Source organism: Papilio xuthus, unplaced genomic scaffold (genome assembly GCF_000836235.2).
Source record: "Papilio xuthus unplaced genomic scaffold, Pxut_1.1 DF827542.1, whole genome shotgun sequence".
NCBI classification, from domain to species: domain Eukaryota; kingdom Metazoa; phylum Arthropoda; class Insecta; order Lepidoptera; family Papilionidae; genus Papilio; species Papilio xuthus.
Window position 1 is genome coordinate 5,127,930 of NW_013531107.1, and position 20,629 is coordinate 5,148,558.

General features: G+C 33.4%; 3 protein-coding genes across 4 annotated transcripts; 1 reads left to right on the forward strand and 2 right to left on the reverse strand.

Annotated features, from left to right (window-relative positions):
* Nucleotides 1–3,365: 3,365 nt before the first annotated feature.
* On the reverse strand, nt 3,366–5,568 carry LOC106118874 (uncharacterized). The gene is made up of 4 exons (XM_013313636.1): nt 5,524–5,568; nt 4,822–4,986; nt 4,399–4,549; nt 3,366–3,805 (listed from the first exon to the last, which is right to left on the reverse strand). The coding sequence occupies exons 2-4, from the start codon at nt 4,952–4,954 to the stop codon at nt 3,427–3,429; spliced, it is 663 nt and encodes a 220-aa protein (XP_013169090.1). The 5' UTR covers nt 4,955–4,986; nt 5,524–5,568; the 3' UTR covers nt 3,366–3,426.
* A 2,157-nt stretch (nt 5,569–7,725) lies between these two features.
* On the reverse strand, nt 7,726–8,837 carry LOC106118890 (zinc finger protein 99). The gene is made up of 3 exons (XM_013313655.1): nt 8,617–8,837; nt 8,423–8,544; nt 7,726–8,241 (listed from the first exon to the last, which is right to left on the reverse strand). The coding sequence occupies exons 1-3, from the start codon at nt 8,638–8,640 to the stop codon at nt 7,980–7,982; spliced, it is 408 nt and encodes a 135-aa protein (XP_013169109.1). The 5' UTR covers nt 8,641–8,837; the 3' UTR covers nt 7,726–7,979.
* A 158-nt stretch (nt 8,838–8,995) lies between these two features.
* LOC106119135 (acylamino-acid-releasing enzyme) lies at nt 8,996–18,578 on the forward strand. 2 transcript variants are annotated; one of them, XM_013314023.1, is made up of 15 exons: nt 8,996–9,094; nt 9,576–9,639; nt 9,802–10,013; nt 10,406–10,569; nt 10,941–11,089; nt 11,195–11,332; nt 11,769–11,898; nt 12,553–12,686; nt 13,173–13,347; nt 13,718–13,833; nt 14,281–14,425; nt 14,975–15,109; nt 16,283–16,580; nt 17,784–17,993; nt 18,420–18,578. In XM_013314023.1, exons 2-15 carry the CDS (start codon nt 9,619–9,621, stop codon nt 18,526–18,528), a joined length of 2,136 nt encoding a protein of 711 aa, XP_013169477.1. In that variant the 5' UTR covers nt 8,996–9,094; nt 9,576–9,618; the 3' UTR covers nt 18,529–18,578. The 2 variants fall into 2 exon arrangements, with proteins under 2 accessions (XP_013169477.1, XP_013169476.1); XM_013314022.1 differs by having other exon boundaries at nt 8,998–9,094; nt 9,570–9,639.
* Nucleotides 18,579–20,629: the final 2,051 nt, after the last annotated feature.

Sequence of the window (20,629 nt, forward strand, 5' to 3'; positions counted from 1 at the left end):
TGTTTTATACAGAGATATTGGTCTCAGAAATCAACCATAAGTTGAGTATGTCTAAAACTAATAAAAACTAAATTCTTACAAACGCATAAAAAACATAAGAATCTGCAGAATTGTGCTATTTCTCGCTTCATTAACTTGACATATTTTTAAATTATTGTTCAACAAAATAATTAATAGCTTTTTGAAGGTCTATTGATATATTGTTGTTCTATTTAAATTGCATTCCATATTCAAATAAAGGGAAAATTGGTATGTAAATATTCAATACTCGCTGTCGCACGCGACACCGTTCGCGCGGAATTAAAAAAACTTAAATAGTAGCCTATGTGCCCTTCCAGACTATCTTCTACATATATGCCAATTTCAGCGCAATCCATGCAGCCGTTCTAGAGATTAATTCAAAAAAAAACATCCATCCATCTATATATTCCCATTTCTATTAAATATAATAATAATATATTTATCTTCGGGACCTTGCCTAAGGGGACTCCTTTTAATAATATATTTTAGTGAATTATTCGTTTTTTTTAATGTTTTATTTTATATCATAGATTTAAGACTTTATGTAATTATAGAAATAAGGATGTATAATAAAATTTAATTAGAGATATAAAAAAAAAATAATAATAATATAGTAAGTAAGATTAGTGTGGCAACACACGCGTGGTTATTTCATAGAATATACTCCGCTTTTGAGCTATTTTTGAATTAACCTTGATTAAAGATTAAATTTTGGCAGACATTACCAATTACGTCATTATCCCATACAAGCCGATATTCATAATTATATTTCAAGTTCTGCCAAGACAGCACAAAACTGCGTTATAAAAAATCTCTATTACAATCGTATAATTACATAATTAACTTTATCTTAACTGCTAAACATGGTAAAGGGTTGGATTGTTTGCAGAATGGCGGTCAAGGTCACGGTGTTGACACAGCGTACATCTTAGAAGCTGCTAGCAAAGTGAGGGAATCACGAATGTTTTCGACAATCGTCTTCGTATCGTCATAATAATGTCACAATCAGTAACATTTTTAGTATACTATACGCTATTTAATTTTATTTTTAGTTTGGTTTAGTTTTAGTATATAGTTTATAGTATTATTTTGGTAGTTTAATTAATTAGTCATTTAATTACTTATTTTAAATTTATTAAATAAATAACTTCCTATACGCTATATAGCGCAAAAATTTTATTAAAAATATGTCGATGACGATACGATTGCGTTTGTCAAAAATATTCATGCTAGGCCCAAAGTTAGAGCAGACGTCAAAAATAAAAGAAGCATAGCGATACGAGTAATAAAAAAAATTGATCTTTTTTATTTTTAAACGTAGAGAGCGTCGGTGGCTCAGGGGTCAAGCACTCGACTTGCAATCTGCAGGTCCTGGGTTCGAATCCCACCATGTACCAATGTGTTTTTCGATTTCCGATTTACATATGTACATTTATCCGACGTTCTTACGGTGAAGGAAAACATCGTGATGCAACCTGCACATATCTGAGAAGAAATTCAAAGATATGTGTGAAGTCAACCAACCCGCACTTGGCCAGCGTGGTTGACTATGGCCTAATCACCCTTAACTTAGGGTAGGCTCCGAGCCCCTCGGTGGGGACGTATAGTGAGCTGATGATGATGATGATGATGATTTTTAAACAAGCTGTCGCTCGCAACTCAACGAAAGTAAACTCGACGAAGTCAAAAAAAAATTGTAGCCTATGTGTTCTTCCAGACTATGTTCTACATCTATGCCAAATACCATAGAGATCCGTTCATCCGTTCTGGAGATAACTTCAAATAAACATCCATCCATCCATCCTATATAAGAATAAGATATAAGATTAGTAAGAAGTAAAATGGTCATAAAAATTGTTTTTCATTCGACACTGCTACGTTACAATATTGTAGTCAAAAGGAAAGTCTTCCTGAACGAACGCATCTAAATGCTTAAAACAACACAGTTTACAAACTTTTAACTCTCGGAGAAATATGGTATTATTTAACTGTTATTCGAAAACTAACCGTATTACCATCACATAAAGTTCATTTTACTCTACAACGGTTATTTATTGAACAATATTTGGACAGTTTCCATTCTTGCTTTACGTAGTTGTGTGCCGCTTACGTTAGTGATCGTGTTACTAACTTGTGGTTTCCACTGTTTAAACGCCGAAACAAAAACATGTTGTCTCATTTATTTGCAAAGAGAATGATAAAGATAGAAATATGTTTTTAATGACATGGATGAAAATTATGTTGAATCAGTCAAAAATGCCAACAAACCTCTATGTATTTAGGTATAAAGTTGTATGATATATTTTACTTCTTACTAATATTATAAATGCGAGGTATAAAGCGGCTCAAAGGATCTCTATGAAATTTGGCATAGATGTATAATAGAACATTGTCTGGAAGAACACATCGGTTATTAAAATTTTTTAAATCCGCGCGGACGCAGTCGCGGGTGATACCTAGTATTAATATAAACTGATGAATGGATCCTTAATTGATTTATTAGACGTCAATTTAGTAGTTCAAGGCAAACTCGGAGTTACTGGATCGCGTCATAGACAACAATTCATTAAGAGTAAATGAGCAATTAAACATAAAACCATGGTCAAGTTCTATGGTTTATCAATTTTTAATCTATGCTTATTTTACTTACTATCGAATATTATATCATTGTTTTGAAGTTCAAATTTATAAAGAGAATAAGATTATTAAATAAAATATCAAATCAATTTGAATAAAATAGTTTATTTTTCTTTAAATGGTGAAAAGCAAAACTATATTTTTTTTTCTAACCGTGTTTCATGCCGAAAAAATTATTTAAATAAAAATAATAACTCGGTTACAAAACTAATATCATAACAGTTTTCGAATGAAATATTTAGTAACAAATTATTTGATCCAAAAATGAAACAATCTTACTAACATTCGCTTTTAACTTAAACTTAAATATTAAGACTTAATTGAAAAAAAACATAATTTATTAAATTGCAACACCACAATTGGACAACAAACACGATACATCAAAACACTTATTTAACAAAAGGGAAATAAAAAAAACCGACTGACTACATGGCCCAATGTCTTGCGACACGAAAAATATTAACTTCTTCAAATCAACAATGGGCAAAATTGTAGGCAAAAGACGGATTGGAAGGAAAAGAAAGTCGTGGTTAAGAAACATTCGGGTATGGACCACTTTAGCTAGAGTTCAACAACTTTTTCGGTTGGGATGAGACGGGGATTGGGATCGCTGACGGCCAACCTCCATTAAGTGAGGGGCAAGAAGACTTTACCTATGACATTCAGGAGTAAAACACGAATTAAATAACAAAGTTACAACCGTTTAAGCTACAAGAGAACTTAATAGACATATAAACATACCATATCAGTCGGATAAGTTAGGTGTTTTTATTCATGACCATCCAAAGCATCATAACCACATTCACTTGCCGGAGTAACATATGGCATATCCATTTGCGTACCAAACTCAGCTTCATAAAGAACCTGTTGAATTTTCAACCTAACAGCAGCATTCTGTTTGGAATTCAACCTTTTCAATGTCGAGGAACAACTAAGAAGGAACAACTCGTCCGGATCAGTTCTGTTGCAATGGCAACTGTTCTCTTCGTCAATGGATTGGAGACGTTGTTTTTTAGGGGACGGTTGGGAATCTTCATCTTCATCGTATTTCGTCATTACTTCAGTGGCCGGGAAGGAGATGTCAGGTAGAGTGTTGCGCGGTTTTATTTCTTCTTCAGGATCCGAATCTTCGGTATCTTTCTTTGATCTGTAAAAGTTTAAGTGTTCATCTTACTAATATTATAAAATACGAATGTTTAAATGGATAGGTAAATGGATGTTTGAAGATATCTCTGGAACAGCTTAACATATTTTGATAAAATTGAGAACACATGTAGAGTATTGTCTGGAAGAACATAGGCTACTTACTAATTTATTTTTAATTCCATACGGACGGAGCCATAGGCGACAACTAGTCAAAACATATTTGAATATTATTATATTACTTTTATAACTCTTCAAAAAAAACTAATTAAAACTTTCGCGAGACATTTAAAGTTTCAAGTTTCTCCAAAGTCTGTTACTGGGATTTTGGTTCAGCAGTGTATTATTGCAGGCTGTTGTTTGTACTGTTAGGAAGAAAACTACAAAATGTGCAAGTGTATTGAAGCAACACTAGCCCTACTAAAATGTCGACGTTTATGTCCCCTCACTATTCATTCTGACACTGGATTTGGATTAAAGTACGACATTCGCGCCAAAGGATTCTAATTAATAATGTCTAAAAATACAAATCGAATATGCTATGTACAATGTGCGATGTTCAATGTGCAATGTTCAATGTGCAATGTGCAGGCTTACCTCTGCACGTCAGTGTCACACCTATTTTCGATGTGCGGCAGCAGGAAGCGCATGGCGTGGTGGTAGGACCAACGCGTGCGGCCGCCGTGTGTACGCTGCAGCTTTATGAATGAATCTCGCAGCGAACGCCATCTCTTTTTGCACTCCGTCTCTGAAATATTCATCGAGGATCCGAAATTAAATACCTTGACTAGAGTACAATGCTAGAGAAAAAAATGTTATATTTTTACGCTTTAGTAGGTTGCATAAAATCATATTTAATTTAGTAGAATTTTTTTTCAAAGTTGACAGTTGTGGCTGTATGTGCAGAAAGTATTTTTTTTTTTAATTTAAGAAAATTCGCATTCTTCCCATAGGTGTTATAACCGACTGTCAGTGGTGCTTTTCATTTTGTTTATATTAAACTAATCGATTTTTATTTACCCGATACATTGAGTGAATCTCGTACAGCACTCCAGGCGTCCTCTCTCAGTTTCGTCTTGTTGAAACCGCTTATTGACTTATCGTAAAGTATAGGATGCTTCTCGATTTCTTTTATCAAATCTATTTCATTCATTTTGATATATTTCTGTTAATTATTGGTCCAACCTGAAATTTAATAGATTAAAATCGTTTTAAAAATCTAATTCACAATTTAAATTTCAAGTTGCCATGAAAACATAAAATATTTAAAAAGTCGAATTTGATAGAAATGTGGATTTCATTAGAGAAATATAATTTGAAATTGTATTCAGATATGGAAGTTTAGATCGATTAGGAGGTTTAAAACTAAACTATTGAATAAAGAATAGTCCTTGTATGTTACGTGTTAAGGTTCAAATTGGGAATAATGTAACACTAGCAGTAACCCCATCGATCGATTTTGAACCCTCCGAATATGGCTTCTTACAATTTGCCATGTTCATCCATTGACTAACTGTACCTCTTTGTAACAAGAGCTAGACAAAAAATCCTATTAGATGTACGTTTCACACGTAAAAAACTAGACAAAACAAATCAATATTGCAAAATATCTTTATAACAACTTAATTTACTATTAATAATTTGCAAAAAATATTTTTATAAAAAAATATTTAAATTCAATATAACTACCATTTAATATGCAAATATAATAGAAAATCTTACCTTAAGATTGCTGAGATATCTTTATAAAAACTTGTTGAGTATTTAAAAGCACTCTAAAAAGATTTAAATAAAAAAAAACAATGAAAAAACGTAGTTAATAAGTAATTAGGTTATGTTTTCGTAGGGGTGGTAGTGAGTTGCGAGCAGGGCTGTCACTGGTGCCGCGCGGGCCGTGCGCCACGCGCGTATCGAGCGGCGCGGCAAAGCGACGCGGTCGCCGCATTCGATGTACAGTCGGATCCGTTAGCGATATCACAATTACAGATAATACAATTTGTTCACTAATAAATAATAAAAGGGCACTCCTGAGTCAGTCAGGTAAAAATTGTCTTATCCCACAATAACTGGGTGTTTCCTGCTTTGTTTTCTTGAACTCCTGACTAATGTATATTAAATACGCTACTATTATAAAACTTTTCAGATATGTTACCGGCTCTCAACTTCGCGCTTATCGCTGCGTAGAACACAAATTTAGGTGTAGCCGTGTGTAGCGGGATGCGGGGGAAAGCAATCAGCCGCAAAGTTATTTGAAAAGACTAACACATTTTTTTAGGATTTAAACAAATCGTAGAAGACGTTCAATCGATTGTCACTTTTAAAGTAGAACACTGCCAATGTACGCGATTGTACCAACATACCTATTGCTATATATACATACCTATAGATAATAGAACCAGATTAATACAGTAATTGTATTATACGATGTGTAGGATGTTAATCTACTTGTATATATTAGAAACTGATCGCCATCAAAACAAGGAAGGATAAAAACAAAAAATAATTACGTCGGATGTGTCTAAATTTAATGGTAGATTTTTTTTATTAAATGATTTGGTACAGTTTGTCTAAAACTCCCGTTGAATTGGTAATTTTTAGTTTCGATTTATGTTACAATTATTCTTAAAATTATACATTTGTATAATCAAAAAAAAAATGGCTAAATCTAAGATTTTTTTGTAGTAGTCTTTTTAACATGATAACGCCATTAAATTGCTTATAAAAACAACAAATAAAAGAATTAAATATTATAAAATCTTTTATTAAAATCTGTTTTACATCAGTCAATGATTAAGACATTTTTTTTTAAATAAAATAATTTTTCAATGTAAATAATTTTTAAAATATATTGATGTCATATGACTATTTGATTTTTTGTACAAAATTACAAAAATAGGGCAAACAATTTTGATGCATAATCATGCTATTATTATATAAAATTTAAAAAAGATAAATAATATTCTATAGAAATTCAATTAGCAAAAATATAGTACAATCTTTACATAGCTAGTACATATACACTGTATTATATATAGTACATAATATTTGAGATTTGGAATTAAAATAAATATGTAAAAATTGCAACAATTTAATTAATTTATTGCGATAAAAATATTAATCATTTTACAAATTAGCTTTATGACCAGAAAGTTAAAATAAAATATATCTTTACATTATAAAAATCTCATCATCAGCTCATTATACGGTCCCACCGAGGGGCTCGGAGCCTACCTTAAGTTAAGGGTGATTAGGCCATAATCAACCACACTGGGCCCGTGCGGGTTGGTTGACTTCACACATATCTTTAAATATCTTCTCAGATATATGCAGGTTGCATTATGATATTTTCCTTCACCGTAAGAACATTGGATAAATGTACGTATGTAAATCGGAAATCAAAAAACGCATTGGTACATGGCGGATTCGAACCCAGGACCTACAGATTGCAAGTCAAGTGCTTGACCCTTGAGCCACCGATGCTCTTTATATTACAATCTAAGCCTTACTAATAAATCAGTTTAAAGCAAGACTGATACAAAAACTTTGGTACTTTACTAATGTATTCAAATTATTGTCTTACATACTTAACTTACATCTAAATAAATGACATGATTAAAAATATTTACTTGATTGGACAAAATACAATTTACACAAAAAACTCGTAAATTCCAATAAAATTCTGGTAAAAAACTTATCCTCATATAAAAATACATTGGCTTCCTTTATTTTAAAACCCCAATAATATGTAAAAATTCACACAAAATATTAAAAAAAAAACCATATATCAAAATTACTTTCACATATGAAATTTGAATTATTAATATTATAAATACGAATGTATGGATGGATGTTTGTTTGAAGGTATCTCCAGAACAGCTGAATGGATCTCAATGAAATTTGGCATACATAAAGAACATTGTCTGGTAGAATACATAGGCTACTAATTATTATTTTTCTTAATGCCACGCGGACGGAGACGCGGGCCACAGCTAGTATACCAATAAATTGAAGACACTTTTATACTAACTCTCTCAATCATAATATATTTTCATAATTCCATAAGTTTTTATATGATGACCAAACATTTTGGTCTTTTACCTATCTTTTACAATAACTTAAAAGTATTATGCTTACCTATTTACTTAATTTATCTTTTTTAATTTTTGTTTCTCTTTAATTTAATTTGAAGTTATCTTCTTCTGTGCAGAATTTTTAATTTCTTTGTTATGAACAAGTTTCATATGAGATTCTAGATCGTTTTGTTCATAGAAACCAACACCACATTCACAGATGTTTGGGAAAGACTTGTGAAGGACAGAATGTGCTTTGAGAGTACTGTTTGCAACAAATCTCATGTCACACTGGTCACATTGTAATGTCTTTACATAACCAGGCTTTTTGCCATAAAAAGTCCTATTTTTTTCTATTCTTTCTACACGTCTGGAAAAACAAGGTTAGATAAAGTGTAAACTAGAAAAAAAAGTCCATAATAACTTATTTTCATATTTATAGCATTTTTTTATTCTTGATGTATGAAGAAAATTATATATATTATTATTATATTGATACGTCGGTAGAATATGAATTTGGCTCAATTTTTTTTTAACACATATATACTTACATTTTTTGAAGATCGTGTTTCATTTTATGAAGTTTGTAGTCTTTCTGCTTAGTAAAAGCTTTTGTGCATTTTTGGCATTCAATAACTTTAATCCGCTTTAACATTACCACAGCTTGAGTCATCTGAAAAATATAATATATATTTATGTTATTAAAATATTAAACTAACATAGGGTAAAAATATTATAAACTCACTCTCAGTAGGTCTTCGGATTCCATATTTTTGTGTTGATTTTATGTTTATAATGAAGTGTTTAATTAACGTGAAACCTTATTAATCTAAAGCAATTAACATGTAATGTATTTTCTTATAAATAAAATTATACTGAACGTCAATATTATTGTTTTATTTTCGTATTTCGCAGGTTTTTTTTAAGTCTTCGGTGCATAAGTGCCTAACGTCACGCACGGTGTAATGTTGCCATTTTCATAATTTCGAAATTCCTAAAAAAAATTACAACTGCAAGTGAGTTGCATGAATGGAGTTGGAAAATGGACAACTTTCCGAAGAAGTAGGGATTTTGCTCACTGGTAACCCTCAAAATTTGCAGTCCGTCAATGTCAAAAACTGTCATAAGATTCTTATATTTTGATTTTTGACAACAAAGAAGTGAGAGCGCCGTTAATATTTACACAAATACAAATACAGAGTTTATAGACATAAAAGTAAAAGGTAGGAACAAAAAACAACATTAGGTCTAGAGTAAACTTTATATTTATAACGGTTACTATATAGTACTACTATTTGGTATATAAATACATTTTCAAAAAAGATCATTACAAAGTTCCAACTCAACAATTTTCTTACTTTTGTTTACATAGAAAAAATCTTTGTTGTGAGATACGATTTTGTAAAGCAATAATTATCAATACAATTAAAATTCAAAGCGTACATTGAAGGGTCATTGATAATTTTATTCTAACATTTTATAATATAATCGCTTTTGTTCATTTTGTAATATATTTGCGTTCCTTAGTTTTATGGTTTTGCACTATCATCTGATAAGAATACTGTTTGCACTTTGCAATTGTAAAACAATGAACTGATATGATAAGTACAGCATATAAATAAAACATTCACAAATTATTTGTATAGTTTTCCAAGAGTTTCATATTGATTGTATTAATTAAAATAGTAATTTTTACAGGTTTTTGATTAAAAATAACTAAAGCTAAATACAATTAGTATTTTTAGATATGCTAAGGATGTCATCACAAGTAAGTTTTATTTTTTTATTGTTCATTGTTTAATTATATTGTAAGTGGTAACCAATTATAAAATTAACATCATTATTCATTGCAATATATGGTATTGTGCTATGGATACCATATAAAATAAATTGATGGTCATTGTTATATGTTTTAATATATGTATTTCAGATAGAAACAATTGTTAATGCCTACAAGACGTTATCAAAGATTCCGTCTATAGTTGGTGCTAAACTTAACAACGATGGAAACAGGATCTCATGCAAGTGGTCAGTTAGGAATTTGGACAAGGGGAAGACAACGAAATATCTTCATGATTATATTTTAAATGATAACCTTAAAGTTATTTCGGAAAGTGAATTCGGTGTGGATGTTAGTAATGAGTAAGTTAAATGGATTAATAATTTAAGTATAGTAAAACAAGTTTATTAATATAATTAGGGCATTTTAGATGTAATGATTTTTGACCTGGCTAAACTTTTTCTTGGCTACCCTCACTATATTTAGTAGGATATTTTTCTCTGTTTTATGATGAACAACAAGAAATAATTTTATACACTTTCTCATATTTTTTTTAATGTTAAAAAATACGTATTTAAATAAATACAAGAGATTTAAATAAAAAATTATAAACTGGTTTATTTATGATAACAGAACAGGGGATTTAAATTAACAAGCTTATGATTATTTTGTATTACTAAAGATTAGGCTTTTGATGCTTTATTGTGCTTCGTAGATATTTAATTGAAGTTGCATAGATGATAAATTTTTATAGGTTACTATCATCAGTATCACCAAAAGGTATGTTTAAAGCATTGATACGTGAAGAGAAGGATGGCAAGGATAAGAAACAGTATCTGGAGGTGTGGTGTCGTCACAACTTGGCACACTGCATTGATCTCACCGCTCTGGATGTTCACGGAGATGTGTACGCTGATTGTATGTACTTTATTCTGATAAGATATTTAATAGTATTTTTTTTTACTCTCATAGTTTATTATAAGTAAAATTATTGTAAAAATAATTAGGTAAAACCCTTATATGTGTTTTAATAGGGGAAATCTTACTTAGATGGATGGATATTTGAAGATATCTCCACAATGTCTCAATAGATCTTGATGAAATTTGGCACATATGTAGAACATAGTCTGGAATAGCATGTAGGCTACTTACTAAGCTTTTTCTAGTTTCCGTGCGGACGGATTCGCGGGCTACGGCTAGTTGGTTTGATGGTCATTTAAAATTGTTATAAAAATATGTAGAGTATTTTTATAATAGTTTTTTTTTATTCAAGTAGTAACATTTTGCAGCGGAGTTTGGCAGTTTGGACTGGTCGCAGGATGAAAGTGCAGTGGTGTATGTCGCAGAGAAGAAGTTAAAGAAATCAGAACCTTATATTAAAAGGAAATCTGAGGATAAAGCCAAAACTGATGGTAGTGGAGAATCCACACCGAAAAGAGTAAGTGCTTTAATATGAAGTATAACTTAAGAGAGGTTTTTTATGTTTTTGTAATGCAACATTATTTTTTTTATTTACTTTTTTTATTGTTTTAATTTATTGTAGGGTGAAGAGTTTGTATACAGACAAGATTGGGGCGAGCAGCTGGTGGGCAAGCACCTCTCTGTGGTGGTAGTGTGCAAGTTGGCCACCGAGACTGTTACTGTGCTGGAGGGTTTGCCGGAGACCTGGTGTCCTGGACAGGTAAATCTATATAAAAAGTGGATCATTTGATATTAGGTTTGATGAATGAACATTACTTGATAGAAGGGTTAATTAGGAAATCAATATTTTCCGTTCTATACCGCACTTGGAGTTTTTTTTTATCAGAAAAGGATATAAGGTTAAAAGTATATAATAATTATTATGATAAAAATTTAATATAGACCGCGACTTTGTCTGCGCGGAATTAAAGGAAAATTTAAAATGTAGCCTCAGCATTCTTCTAGCCTATGTTCTACATCTAAGACAAATATCAGCGAGATTTGTTGAGTCATTCTCCAGATTATTATCATCCATAACATCCATCCATATGTCTAAAAATTCTCATTTATAATATTAGTAAGGTTCCCTTTATATGTAATTAGAGAATAAAGATTATATTTATGTATTTTGTTAATATATATATGTTTTGCTGCAGGTCCGCTTCAGTCCGGAGGGGCAAAGTGTTGTGGGCGTGGCGTGGGAGACAGAGCCGAGACGACTTGGTCTTATATTCTGTACTAACAGACCTTCATACATCTTCAAACTTACCTTGGATGGAAACTTTAGTAAGTAACAGTAAAATTAACACTATTTCAACATCTTACTTCTTACTAATATTATAAATGCGAATGTTTGGATGGATGGATGGATGTTTGTTTGAAGGTATCTCCAGAATGGCTGAACGGATCCCGTTGAAATTTGGCATAGTTGTAGAACATAGTCTGGAACAACACATAGGCTTATATATTTTTTTAATTTCGTGCGGACAGAGTCGCGGGCGTCAGCTGGTCATGTATAAAGTCATATCTGACTCAATGTCAAGTTCAAAGGGACAAACAGAAACACGATATGTTCCCTTCCAATGCGTCCCCTCCATAAAATCTTCCCTTTCCCATCCTATTATTATATAGGATAGAATGGGAAGGGAAAGAGTAGTAATATAAGGCCTCCGGCACCACACTCATCAGACTGTAGGGCCTTAGCATTTCCGGCGAGATTTTTGCTGCGCCATTTTTGTTTTGGGCGAAATCTTCCAAAGATAGGGTATATTAAGGGGTACTGTAGCACCCCTTTATATCCGAATCTGGTGTCTGTGATGCCCTCAAATGCCAGGACCTTGAGCGGTCCCCCCACCACGCTGATACTGTTAAGGTCTTCTGTGTGGTTGTGGTATTATGCGAGGATCATTCAGTGCTACAGTTGTTGGCATTACCTTGTAGGTAAGATATCATCAGAAGGTATGGCTGTGAGGTCTCCGCGGTACAATGCTGGAGGCGAGCTGGTGTGGCTGCAGCGCCCTGCTGATGGTCCGCACCACGCCTGTCATGCAATACTAGCAAAGAAAAATGATGATGTGAGTAATCTTCATTGTATTGTTCAATTAATATTTAATAAGATAATTAGATTTTTTTTAAATCTTACTAATATAAATATGAATGTTTGGATGTATGGATGGAAGTTTTTTAGAAATTATCTCCAGAACGGCTCGCTCAAATTTGGCATAAATCTAGAACATAGTCTGAAGGAACACATAGGCTATGTAGTAAGTTTACTTTTGTTTCACACCGACGGAGTCACGGGCGACAACTAGTCAAGAAATAAGCTATTTATTTATATGTAAAAAACTGCCTTATGCATGTAGAATAATTTAGATAGGTGTGCCAGGAACCCGCTAAATGGTGGTTCGTAGTCTCTACCTACCCCAAATGGGTTACGGGCATTATTATGTTGTTTTTAGGGTTCCATTCTCCGAAAGGAAAAAAACGGAATCCGTATAGGATCATTTTGTTGTCCGTCCGTCTGTCTATCAAGACCTTTTTTTTAAATATATTATTTCCAGACACAAATAACAACAGTGCTAGACATAGTAGCAACAGAAATGAGCACCTCTAATGGGGAAGTATTCCACGGCGTGTACAGCCTGGGGCTGCCCACCAGGTGCTTCGCCAGTGGAGGCAGGCTGGTGTTCAGCACCCCGCAGAAGAACGATGTCAGGTCTTATGTGCTTGATATAGGTCAGTATACCAAAATATGTAATTTCTTTAAGAAAATATAATTTTGAGCGTATCGTAATTAAATATTTTGATACCCATATCATAGCCATTTTGTTTTAGTGATTTCTCATGTTGGTGGCATTTGAACGTGTTAACGTAATTTGGAACAACTTTTTTTTTGTTCAAATATGAATTGCGTTTAGTTTCGATTTGGCTTCTTAAAAAAATCTTATCTTACTAATATTATGAATGCGTTTGTTAGAAGATATCTCCAGAACGGCTGCGCAAATCTCCTTGAAATTTGGCATACATCAAGAACATAGCCTGGATGAACACATAGGCTTCTAGTTTATTATTCAACTGGTTATATTATAGTTATTCATGCCACCAGATGGCGGTGGGATAGTGGATATCTCCAACAAATCCTTCATTGGGTCGACATCAGTGCTGGACGTGAAGGCGGATGTTGTACTCGCGACGTGCTCCAATATGACCACTCCAGCGCAGGTATTCCACAATCACACAGCTTTACTAATATTATAAAGAGGAAAGTTTTGTTTGTTTGTTTGCATTGAATAGACGTTAAAATACTCTCTCCAGCGCCATCTATTGGCGATGACAGTGCACCGCGATGTCTTTTAATTTTGTGTTAGCTCGGTCCGTGATGGCCATAGCGTGATGTTAAATAGCCAGTAATCTTCCTTAATAATCTAATTGTTAATAAAACATATTAATTCAATCAGTTTCTAAGATTATTACGATGTAACTAAAATTTTCCCTTAAAAGAGTTATTTCTGAACCCTTTATGAACTGCCATAAGGATGTTTACTATATTACTGTGGGTTTCTGAGATCCGACAAAATCCCCGTTTGAAACATATCTCTGTTTTATCAAAGATGTTTAGTTTATAAGTTCAGAAACCGACAATTAGTATATTTTATTATATTTGTACAGTTGTTCATAGCGAGACTGCCAGCCAAAGGTTCTGAGGCGGAGATCCAGTGGGTGCAGGTGACTGCCGCGAGTCAAGTGCCGGACACAGTAGCAAGCTCTCATCTCAAATATATGAACCTGCAACATGACAGTGAGGATGCAGTCAGTGAGTTCATTAGTACTTCAGTAACCCTCTATAAATGGACAGGATATTAGCTGTAGTATTTTGTACTTATTTGATTTTCGCCATTTTAACACACACGCACGCACACACACGCACGCACGCACACACGGACACACACACACACACACACAAAACATAAATAAGTACCAATTTAAGATGTAGCTTAAGAGAAGGCACTACCTCCTGTAACAAAGGTAACCTACAACAGGAGGCATTGTCCTAAGAATTTGTAAAATTTTGTAAATCAATAAAGATTTGTTTATTTACTAGCTGTCGCCCGCGACTCCGTCCGCGGCAATTAAAAACATAATTAGTAGCTTATGTGATCTTACATACTATGTTCTACATATATACCAAATTTCACGGAGATCCATGCATCCGTTCTGATACCTTCAAACAAACGTACATCCATCCAACATTCACATTTATAATGTTAGTAAGATTTATTTATAAGAAAATGGACCTATATATTATAGAGAGAGATCTTAAATTAATATGTTTTTAATTCAAAATGAATTTATTTCTTCGTAGAATCCTTTACTGCACTGTATTTCGCACCGAGTGAACCAAATAAGAAGTTACCGTTGATCGTGTGGCCTCACGGCGGTCCGCACTCCGCCTTCGTCAATGCCTTCTCCCTGGAGGCTGCGCTTTTTAATATGTTAGGTGAGTGTTACGGACAGTTACTATAAGTTACTATAGCGTACTATGAGTTACTATAAGTTACTATAGCGTACTATGAGTTACTATAAGTTACTATAGCGTACTATGAGTTACTATACTTTACCACCTAACTATAGTTCAACATAAGTCAAACTAAATTATGACTCACTAGCGCCCCTCTTAACGTCAAAAAATTCCACAATATCCTCTTTGTACTTTAGCTGTCAAGTTGTTTTTTTTCTTTTGTCATTTTTTTTGTCTAAATAGGTTTGATATATATTCTGACAGAACGATAGTAACGCCCCACACAGTACAGGTGCGTTGGACAAAGTGCATTCGTTTCGAAGCGATTTCATAGCGAACTTCGAAAATGTATAGATGATATTAACTTTCGATAAGTTACGTGATTGTAGCGCGTCAGTTCTATACAATTTTAAAGATCGTTTTGGAATCGCTTCGTAGTGAATGCACTTTGTTCAACGCACTTGTACTGTGAGGGGCGTTGCTATCGCGGTTTGTTCTATCAGAATATATATCAAACCTACTTATATATAAAAAAAATGTTTGATGTCACCACAAATAACAATATAACCATACTTTTCATTATTTCACGAATCTATTTCACATTATTATCACTATTACTACAGTGGATGAATTAAAATGCAAATATTTTGTTTTTAAACATATGAAAAATGGAAATTTATTTATATGTTACTCTCCAAAGTGTCTTTAGTTAGTACTTAGCGACTAAGATATCATAGTTACTTATTCTTTACTCAAATGTATCTTTTTTTTATTTCCTTATCGCATTTATACTAAATTATTCAATCTACTGTGAGACATTATAATAAACTGATATATAAACACAGCTAAACACTCACGTATATTCGTCCGGTGACGGCACCGACTAGTTTCGAGCCCATCGGGGGCCCTTCATCAGGATGCGTGGTACTGGTATTGTTTCGCGGACCGACACCGGACGAATATATAATACGTCAGTGTTTAGCCGTTTTTATATAAGCGCATTTATATTATTCCTGGGATTATACTGAGATTTTTGTTTAGTAACATAAAAACTAACTTATGCTTTTGACGATTTTTGATTTGTTTATTTTCGATTTTGTAGTGTCGATTGTGAATGTTTAATCCTAAACACATTAAAACCCTGTATTCCAGGGTTTGCGAGTCTACAAATAAACTATCGAGGTTCTATCGGGGCTGGAGATAAATCTGTCAGATTTCTATTAAAACGCGTCGGTGATGCTGACGTCAAAGATTGTAAATTAGCCACAGATGAGGTGTTGAGAGAGTACCCAGTGGAACCTACACAGTTGTGCCTCTTCGGAGGTTCTCATGGAGGTTTTCTTGTCACCCATCTCAGTGGACAGTACCCAGATACTTACAGAGTGGTTGTCAGTCGTAATCCAGTTGTTGACGTCGCGACAATGTACAATTCTACGGATATCGCTGATTGGTGAGTTTTGTACAAAAAAATATGATATAATTTGGTAAAGTTGCGTTTTCTGTGTAAAGTCTTTTGTATTACAGTAGGTTTCTGAGACCGAAATGTCTGGATATAAAATATCGTCATCCGTGTCATTATCGTTGACAAAACAGAGATAATAATATTTTTACGGAGATTTTGGTCTCAGAAACCCATGGTTATTCAGTTTACTGTGATTTAGGTTTATTTTATATTTTTGGTCGTTTTATCTTTTTTTGATGTATTAAGATTTTTTTAGGATTGTATTTCGTTGTATATTAGTGTGAAGAAATAATATATTTTGTGTAAAATAAGTAGCGATGATAGCCTAGTCACTGGGTGTCTCATTTAAATTCATTCAGAAATCTGAATCTGTTTTCATAACTAAATAAATGAATTTCCCTTTTTCGTATTAGACTAAATTAAAATATAATTAAAAAAGTAAAATGCACTCATTTTTCTTTCTTTTTCTGTAAAGTAGTTAATAGTAGTATAAAATAGAAATTTAACTAAAAACTATAGTTTTAACTTCTTTTAACATTTAAAGGGTTTGCGTCCGTTCGCATAAACTTTCGCGGCTCAACCGGCCAAGGTGATAGTACTGTCCGATGTTTGATCTCCAATGTTGGTAACTATGACATCAACGATTGCCTTCTCACTCTAACCGCATTGAAAGAGCGAGACAGAAGACTGTCAGATGTGGTTATCTATGGCGGGAGTTACGGCGGTTTTGTGGGAGCACATCTAGCCGGGAAGTATCCTGGATTGTTCAAAGCGATGGTTTTAAGAAATACATTGATCGATTTGGCAACGAAAGGTCATTATGCGGATAATACTGACGGGTGAGTGGATTTAGGTCTATGTTTTTACCCTAATAATTATTGTAATTAAAAAAAAAACTATGTAGGCTTTAAAACCCGATTAAATTTCGTTCATCCAAGGTACTTATGTAGTTTAAAATTAAATCTACATTACGTTTCGAACTCTGAGACACCCAGTTCACGGACTATCACGTGATTGTTATAAAATTATAAATGAAAACATTATAATTGAAATCGCTTAGAATTAAATTTAAAAAATCGTAAAGTTTACAAACATTTTTACAGAAATATATTTTTAAAAATATTAAGATTAATTGTTTAATTTTTTATTCGTAACCAGAGTTACACTTTAGTAACAAATCTTCGTCACCAGGTGTTCGGTGGAAGCGGGCTTTTTATTCACAGAGAAGGGCCCTATATCTGAAGAAGAACTGTTAGCAATGCGACGTTGTTCCCCACTAGCACACGTACACCGTGTGAAGGCCCCTACAGCGCTCATGCTAGGGTCCGGAGATAAAAGGGTCCCTCACTACCAGGGCCTCGAGTACAGCAGACGGTTGAAGGCCAATGGAGTACCTACTAAGTATGTATATTTTATTAAAATATGATCATAGATTTTACGTACGGTGGAAGAGTTTTAGCTCATGAAGTATGTTGCAAAGGGCAACCTAGTTCAGGAGCCATGCATTACAATATCTTAATTTTTTTAAATATTACCAGATTTTTTTGTAAATTTACTAAAATTTCTTTAACCATTCCAACTAAGCTGTAGGCTTGTGCTAGGATATGGTTTACGACAATAGTCGAATGACGGGATTCGAACCTCCGACTTCGTGGTCGGAAATCCGTACCCTTAACCATTATGCCGTCAACGCATCAGCGGTTCCTCTGGTATTGCTGATGTCCATGGGCGTCGTTGAATACCTCGGTGTTCCCGCTGACGATTGATGTTTATAACGCTTTATTTTCAATATCTTTTTTTTATTGTTTTTCTTTTCCTTTTTACCAGAATATACATGTATGAAGATAACCACTCGTTGTCTTCATTGCCCGCGGAGATGGATAATCTTATTAACAGCGCCGATTGGTTCCTAACGCATTTGAATAAGTCTGATTGAATATATTATATATAAAATATGTTTTATACGTATTATAATAAATTTATAACATTTATAAATGTCGTTTTATTTTATTGCCTCGTTGAAATTTGGCGATGGCAACATAGTCTGATAAAACAAACTAGTTAAGTTTTTTTTTAATTTTTCGGATGGTTTTTCGGGTGACAGCTAGTATTCAAGGTCGTGGTATTTCTAGTATAAATAACACAATCAGATATTAAAAAGCATTAAACAAACTACAAGTGACTAATAAACAACCCTCAGTCGAACGTAAACAATTTCACACAAATGCTTCAGTTAAACTGCCCCTTGGGTATAAAATAAAGTGGTAATAAAGCACTAGAATTATACGCTTCAGTGCATTAGAGCTGGGGGTGGTAGGGGCACTAGTGAGGTGCCGGCAGGTGTCGAGACATGTGCACGAGAATTATCGATGCGTAGCACACCCCTAGTGAATTATATTGCTTGCTTGTAATTATGAGTAATGTGGTTTACTGATTGTATTATAAAATTTTGAAATATTTACAACGTTATTTTTAAAGGTTTATTTTTGAATAACAATTTCGAAAAATCAACGTTTCTTAAAATATTTTAGACTAGGAATAACAATTATTGCTTTTTTATCTTACTAATATTATAAACTAGCTGTCGTCCGCGACTGCATCCGCACGAAATTAAAAAAAGTGAGTAGCATATGTGTTCTTCCAAACTATGTTCTAAATTTTCATCGAAATCCGTTGAACTGTTCCTGAGATATCTTCAAAGAAACATCCATCCATCTGCACATTCGCATTTATAATATTAGTAAGATGAGTAAGTTTAAATGAATGAAACGATGTTTGTTAGAATGTAACTATAAAACTACAGGGATCCTGAAATCTTTTGTTATAGTTATTCTATATGGATTTCTAAATAATTAGTAATAACAAGAAAAAACGGTCGATGTCCGATATAATATTGAATGGAAAGGTCGTGAACTAAAGGGCATTACACTTAATAAATAAAGACATTGTTTGCGGTTGAAACTTGAAAGTAAAGTACGAGTGAGTACTGAATTTAATTTAATCTTTGTTTCTATGATTCTCTTCCAAATTATAACTATTTAAAGGTACAAAATTCTAGATCTAATACCTATCTTACTAATGTTATAAATGCGAATGTTTGGATTGATGGATTGATCTTTGTCAGAATGTATCTCCAGAACGGCTTTTTTTTATATCATAAGGTGGCAAACGAGCGAGCGGCCACCTGAAATCGATGAAATAGCGAAGTGACCGTTGCCCATGGACACACGCAGTTGCATATGTGTTGCCTACCTTTAATCGACGGAGGAGAGGATGCTCAGAAAATATTTTCCCTTCCCATGCATCCTCTTATCCGGAAAGTCCACTTCCAGTTCCCATCCTTTCTGATAAGAAAAAGGATGGGAAGTGAAAGAGGACTAAATTAGGCCTCCGGGACGCACACTCATCAGACGAAACGCGGAATAGCTTCCACTTGACGCCTGTCTTCTGTGTGGTCGTGGTATTTCACCGGGCAAGCCGGGCCAATTCGTGCGAAGATGTTAAAGCCGGCTCTACCACTGTTTCCGGGCTGCATGGATATCGCTGAAATTTGGCATAGATGTAGAACATAGTCTGGAAGAACTCATAAGCTACTAATTATGTCTTTTTTTATTCACGCAGATAACTTGTACTTGAATAAATGTAAAAGTTTGTTTTGTTTTCGTGTTTTGTGTTGTATGAAGTACGCAGTCCATGCAAGTAGATGTCAGAAAATTTTCATAGTCATTTTAAAACGAAACGTTACTCCATGCGATTGATATTTAGTGAATGAGTTTGAGGTCTTTGAACCCTTCTATGATACAAGATGGCGGAACAATGAGTAAAAATTACCAAAACTGTTATAGTGAATGGCAAGTACAAACATGTAATTCTAATTTTTATTAACATAAATGCAAAAGTAACTCTGTTTGCCGTCCTTTTATGCCAAAATTACTAAACCTATTTAAATGAAATTTGGTACACGGATAGCCCAAAGCCTGAGAAAAATAGACTACTTTTTAATACACTATATAATATAATATTAAAACTACACCAAC

Bases quoted from the DNA above. Each gene is read 5' to 3' on its own strand.
- LOC106118890 (XM_013313655.1), bottom strand. From the start codon at position 8,640: ATGGAATCCGAAGACCTACTGAGA. The intron at 8,545-8,616 runs GTGAGTTTATAA...TATATTTTTCAG, and splicing joins AATCCGAAGACCTACTGAGA to ATGACTCAAGCTGTGGTAAT. The intron at 8,242-8,422 runs GTAAGTATATAT...TTGTTTTTCCAG, and splicing joins AAACACGATCTTCAAAAAAT to ACGTGTAGAAAGAATAGAAA.
- LOC106119135 (XM_013314023.1), top strand. From the start codon at position 9,619: ATGCTAAGGATGTCATCACAA. The intron at 12,687-13,172 runs GTGAGTAATCTT...TATTATTTCCAG, and splicing joins TAGCAAAGAAAAATGATGAT to ACACAAATAACAACAGTGCT. The intron at 17,994-18,419 runs GTATGTATATTT...CCTTTTTACCAG, and splicing joins GCCAATGGAGTACCTACTAA to AATATACATGTATGAAGATA.
- LOC106118874 (XM_013313636.1), bottom strand. From the start codon at position 4,954: ATGAATGAAATAGATTTGATAAAAGAAATCGAGAAGCATCCTATACTT. The intron at 4,550-4,821 runs GTAAATAAAAAT...TGAATATTTCAG, and splicing joins AGATTCACTCAATGTATCGG to AGACGGAGTGCAAAAAGAGA. The intron at 3,806-4,398 runs GTAAGCCTGCAC...AAACTTTTACAG, and splicing joins TGTGACACTGACGTGCAGAG to ATCAAAGAAAGATACCGAAG.